Here is a 5000-nt window from a genome sequence, read left to right on the forward strand (position 1 = left end):
CCTCAGCGCGGTGGCAGCTTCGTTAGCGAGAAGAACATCTTTTTCATTAAGACACACTGAGCATCAATCACTCGATGAGCATCTGGGGCTCCCTACCCAAGCAACACACATCATAAATAACAGAACAATGTGTGTATTTGTGTGTAGTAGGGAGGCAGATAGAATGACAGAGCAGGACCCCATACTTGACGAGTTAGTCAAGTGCACAAAAAAACAAAACACGACCAGCTGGGGAAGGGGGAACTTTGACTGCCTGCCTGCCTGCCTGCCTGACTGACTTGATTGATTTAACACTTTATTAGTCAGGAATGCGACAAATACAAAAAAATATTATTGAACTCAAGTCTCCATGGTGTTAACAGAAGCACAGAAAGCGCGTCCGTGTGCGCGGACTATCGAAAAATAGACAAATATTCTGTGAAATAAACGATAAATAGCTGCTATTTTGGTTAAATATTCTTGGCAGCGAATGAGTTGGAAAGGTGTAAAAAAGGATGACGTTCTGGTCCGGACATCTTCCTCACCTCTATGCGCTGGGAGTTGACCTTCTTGCCCTTCTTGTTCCAGCTCACCCTGGGCTTGGGGTCGCCCGTGGCCTGGCACACGAAGGACACCACGCCCCCTGACACGCCGATCTGGTCGATAGGAACTTTGGTGAACCGTGGTTGTGCTGGTGGAGAGAGAGAGAGAGAGAGGTCAGTCAGTGTGTTGTACAGACACATAAGGAATGGTCAATAAGGAATGGTGTGCATGTGCATGTGTGTGTGTGTGTGTGTGTGTGTGTGTGTGTGTGTGTGTGTGTGTGTGTGTGTGTGTGTGTGTGTGTGTGTGTGTGTGCGTGCGTGCGTGTGTGCGTGCGTGAGAGAGACCGACAGAGGTGAAACAGGACAGTGAAGGGACAGCACAAAGAGGCAGAGATATATGTAGGCAGTGTAGCAGCGCGGCTGGAGTCAAGCCAATTCCGAGAGACAGCTCTAAATAAAAGTAATTACATTTCAGAAAGGGCAGCTTTCCACGCACGCGCGCGATCCCCATCCCCTATCCCCCCCTCTCTCTCTCCCCATCTCCCACTCTTCACAGCTAGCAGCCTGACCCAACAAAGTGGATGAACTAGGGAGAGAACTTAGCCTTGGACTTGTATGAACTGAGTTGCGGGGGGGGGGGAGAGAGAGAGAGAGAGAGAGAGAGAGAGAGAGAGAGAGAGAGAGAGAGAGAGAGAGAGAGAGAGAGAGAGAGAGAGGTCAGTCTCTTGGGAAGCAGCACACACTGTACAGTATATGCGGTGATGATCAAAACAGCCCGGCGCCCAACAGAACATTAATTATTGAGAGGCCGTGGGGCTAACAGTGGCCCCCAGGCTACCATAAACACACATGAACAACACTAGAGTTCCTGCTTTCATTAGAGGGGGGAGAGAGAGAGACAGAGAAATAGATAGGATTCTTCAGATACTACGAGGCCAAAAGCAAAGGCAAGAGAGAGAGAAGAAAGATAGAGAAATAAGGCATATAGACGTGTAAGACACGAGAGAGGGATGAGCTGCCTGTCCAGTTTGTTTCATCTTCTCATCCTCGCCGCAATATTTCTGATGCAAGTGCACCACAAGCGTGTGTGTGTGTGTGTGTGTGTGTGTGTGACTGTGTGTGTGTGTGTGCGTGCGTGCGTGTGTGAGAGAGAGAGTGAGAGCATGGGCAATGGGCCTGTGCGAGTTGAATCCTCATATCGTCGTTGTCGGGTGAAAACCTTGTATGTCCAAAACCGTTTGTTTTGTAATTATCATTTTTAAAATGATTTAAACTAGTGAAAACAGCCGATCTACAAGCACACAACGCCTCGCACCGTGAGGCGTTGTGTGCTTGTATATCTGCTGTTTTCACTACTTTTGTGCGACGGCCTTGTCTGATGAAGCAGGGCTTTACTTCACGGAAAAACGTACACATTTGAAACTTGGAGATACAAGGTTTTGGCCTGACAGTGACGATATCGGGAGGAAAAAGGAGAAAAAAAGAAATACGCCCACAGCTGTGTAATATACCCAGCAGCAGTCAGTCACATGCTCCCGGGAACTTTGCCCTGCCCGCCCTGGACTCGAACCGCCGCCGGCTCGCCAGCACCGCATCATGACCTCATCCCGCCACGTGCAAAAGGATGCAGTCGAAGTAGCGCGGTCGAGCGAGAGGACATTCTGACTTAGGAAACTCTGGTGCTGTACTGGTGCAATATCAACCACGTCACTCCCACCCACATGCGCACACACACACACACGCCTGCAACAGGTGTTACCCAATCTGAACACACTCCCCAAGTTCCTGCCATCATCACACCTCCTCTAGGCAAGACTTTTCAAGTCAGAACGTCCTGTATGGGAGCGGAGCGTCCAATCCGTCCAGTGGGGAGCTCAGCTCTCCTCTCCTCTCCTCTCCTCTCCTCTCCTCTCCTCTCCTCTCCTCTCCTCTCCTCTCCTCTCCTCGTGTCTTTGATGCAGGGTGGGAACACGGATAGCTGTGGGGCTCTCCAGGGGATCCCACAACGCGGCGACCACAGAGCCCAAATCAAGGTGCCTTTACCACTCTGTACCAAAGCCGCACGTCACAGGTTGCGCGTGCGCTCGTGCGCGTGTGCGTGTGTGTGCGCGCGTCCGCACGCAGAGTATAATCCTCAGTGTTCATTTCACTCTCCGAGTTCCACATGATAAATTGACAGTGAGGATTTGACTGTGTGTGTGTGTGTGTGTGTGTGTGTGTGTGTGTGTGTGTGTGTGTGTGTGTGTGTGTGTGTGTGTGTGTGTGTGTGTGTGTGTGTGTGTGTGTGTGTGTGTGCGTGCGTGCACACGTGTGCATGTGACCACCGGACGGTTGGTCGCTAGTTCGAATGCACGGGTGGCCTGTGTGAAAATGTAGCCGGAAATAAAGCAAAGTCAAGGACGGACACTCTTCCTCCTCCTCCCTCAAACAGCGGTCGCCCGGGTGTCCTTAAGCAAGGCACTTAACCTTTCTAAGTGCTCCGGTGAGAGCTGCTGAACCAACGGCCGAAAGAAGGATGTTGTAGTAAACGCACATCCAGGTAGAAATAGTAGGAGAAGCGTGAACGGGGGCTCAAATACAATGAAAGTACATACAGCAGGCCCCTGAAGCGCAGCCAGATATTTAGATACTGACCATAAGGTATTCAGATCTTCTCTTAAGTTCTCTGTGAATTCATGCTGGTTCTGGGTGCTTTATTTATGTAGGTTTGTTTTTGCATGTAGACTGTGAAAGAGATTCAAGATTACTTTCTTTTGTCATTCGCAAGCGGCGGAGAGCGAAAACCCATTTCCCTTTTGTCTGGCTCTAATAGGAGAAATGCCATTTCGTGTTCCGGTGTTTGCAGACTTAAATGACAAATAATTTCACCCCTGTAAATGACAAATAATTTCACCCATGGCATGGCATGAGGGCTTTTGTTTTGTATGGCCCGCGGCTTACTTCCTAAAGTGTGTTATTGATGGCCCGCCATATTTGTGATGGGAACAACACTAGAGTTCCAGCTTTCATTAGGGAAGCAGGGGCGTCACAAGGGGTAGGAAAGTGGGACTGAGTTACCAGGGCCCAAGGTGGAGGGGCCCTAGTAACTTTAGCTATTGAAAAATAGCAGATATACAAGCTCACAGCGCGGCACCGAGTGCCGCGCTGCAAGCTTGTAGATCTGCTATTTTTGAAAAGTCGTGAAAATGTGTGCAAATCTTTATGTATTTTGGGGGGTCTAGCTGGGGGTCTAGCTGTGGCCAAATACATATCATTTTGGGGGTCCTTCACATGAAAACGTTTGAGCACCACTGACATAGAAACATACGTTTCTTGCACACATTTTCACGATTTAAAAAAAAATAGCAGATCTACAAGCTCGCAGCGCGGCACTCGGTGCCGCGCTGTGAGCTTGTATATCTGCTATTTTTCAATGGTTAACACTCATGGGGGGCCCGCAGTGAATCCTTGTACCCAGGGCCCAGAATTTGGTGTGACACCCCTGAGGGGAGAGAGAGACGGAAAGAAGGAGAAATAGATAGGCTTCAGAATCAGACAGATACTAAGTAAGAGGCCAACAGCAGTGGCAATAGAGAGGAGAGAGAAAACAAAGAGTGTGTAAGAAGTGAGAGAGGGATGAGCTACAGACTAGTGTCCAGTTCGTTTCATCTCCGATCCTCACCACAAGATTTGTGATGCAAGCGCACCACAAGCGTGTCGTTGTTGTCGGGTGGAAACCTTGTATCTCCAAGTTTCAAATGTGTATGTTCTTTTGCAAAATAAAGCCCTGCTTCATCATACAAGGCCGTCGCACAAAAGTAGTGAAAACAGCAGATCTACAAGCACACAACGCCTTGCGGTGCGAGGCGTTGTGTGCTTGTAGATCGGCTTGTGTGCTTGTGTGCTTGTAGATCGGCTCAGTTGTGTGCTTGTAGATCGGCTGTTTTCACTAGTTTGAATAATTTTTAAATGATAAATGCAAAACCAGCGGTTTTGGACATACCAGGTTTTCACCTGACAGCGACGATGTGTTATTGTATGTGTGTGTGTGTGTGTGTGTGTGTGTGTGTGTGTGTGTGTGTGTGTGTGTGTGTGTGTGTGTGTGTGTGTGTGTGTGTGTGTGTGTGTGTGTGAGAGAGTGAGCATGGGCGTGTGCACTGTGCATGTGTGTGTGTGCAAGTTAAATCCACATATCTTGGGAGAAAGGCTGAAATAGTTTTTTGTTCACAGCAGATGACACATTTGACTACACTGTCAATAAAAGACATTGCTATAGTTTAACAGACTAAATGAATTGCTCAAAGTATAAGGTACTGAAACAAGGACACACTCAAGTAAAGTAAAGGTACCTCAAAATTGTACTTAAGAACAGCATTTAATAAATGGTTTCTATCGGCTGGACACTTCATATGTCCAAAACTGTTACTTTTCAGGATTCAAATTCAAAAGTAACAAAAGAAGCTCAAATCCAGCTTGTGAATCTGCTATTTTTGTGTG

General features: G+C 48.1%; 1 protein-coding gene across 1 annotated transcript in view; it reads right to left on the bottom strand.

Annotated features, from left to right (window-relative positions):
• Window positions 1-5000, bottom strand: part of LOC308293462 (receptor-type tyrosine-protein phosphatase S-like) — a 300110-nt gene that overhangs the window by 183852 nt on the left and 111258 nt on the right. Inside the window, exon 3 of the mRNA XM_080735995.1 lies at window positions 525-670. Within this exon, the coding sequence (XP_080592121.1) occupies window positions 525-670 (146 nt within the window). The remainder of the gene's footprint in view (window positions 1-524; window positions 671-5000) is intronic.

Source organism: Nannobrachium achirus (genome assembly GCF_963921795.1).
Source record: "Nannobrachium achirus genome assembly, chromosome: 1".
Lineage (NCBI taxonomy): Eukaryota > Metazoa > Chordata > Actinopteri > Myctophiformes > Myctophidae > Nannobrachium > Nannobrachium achirus.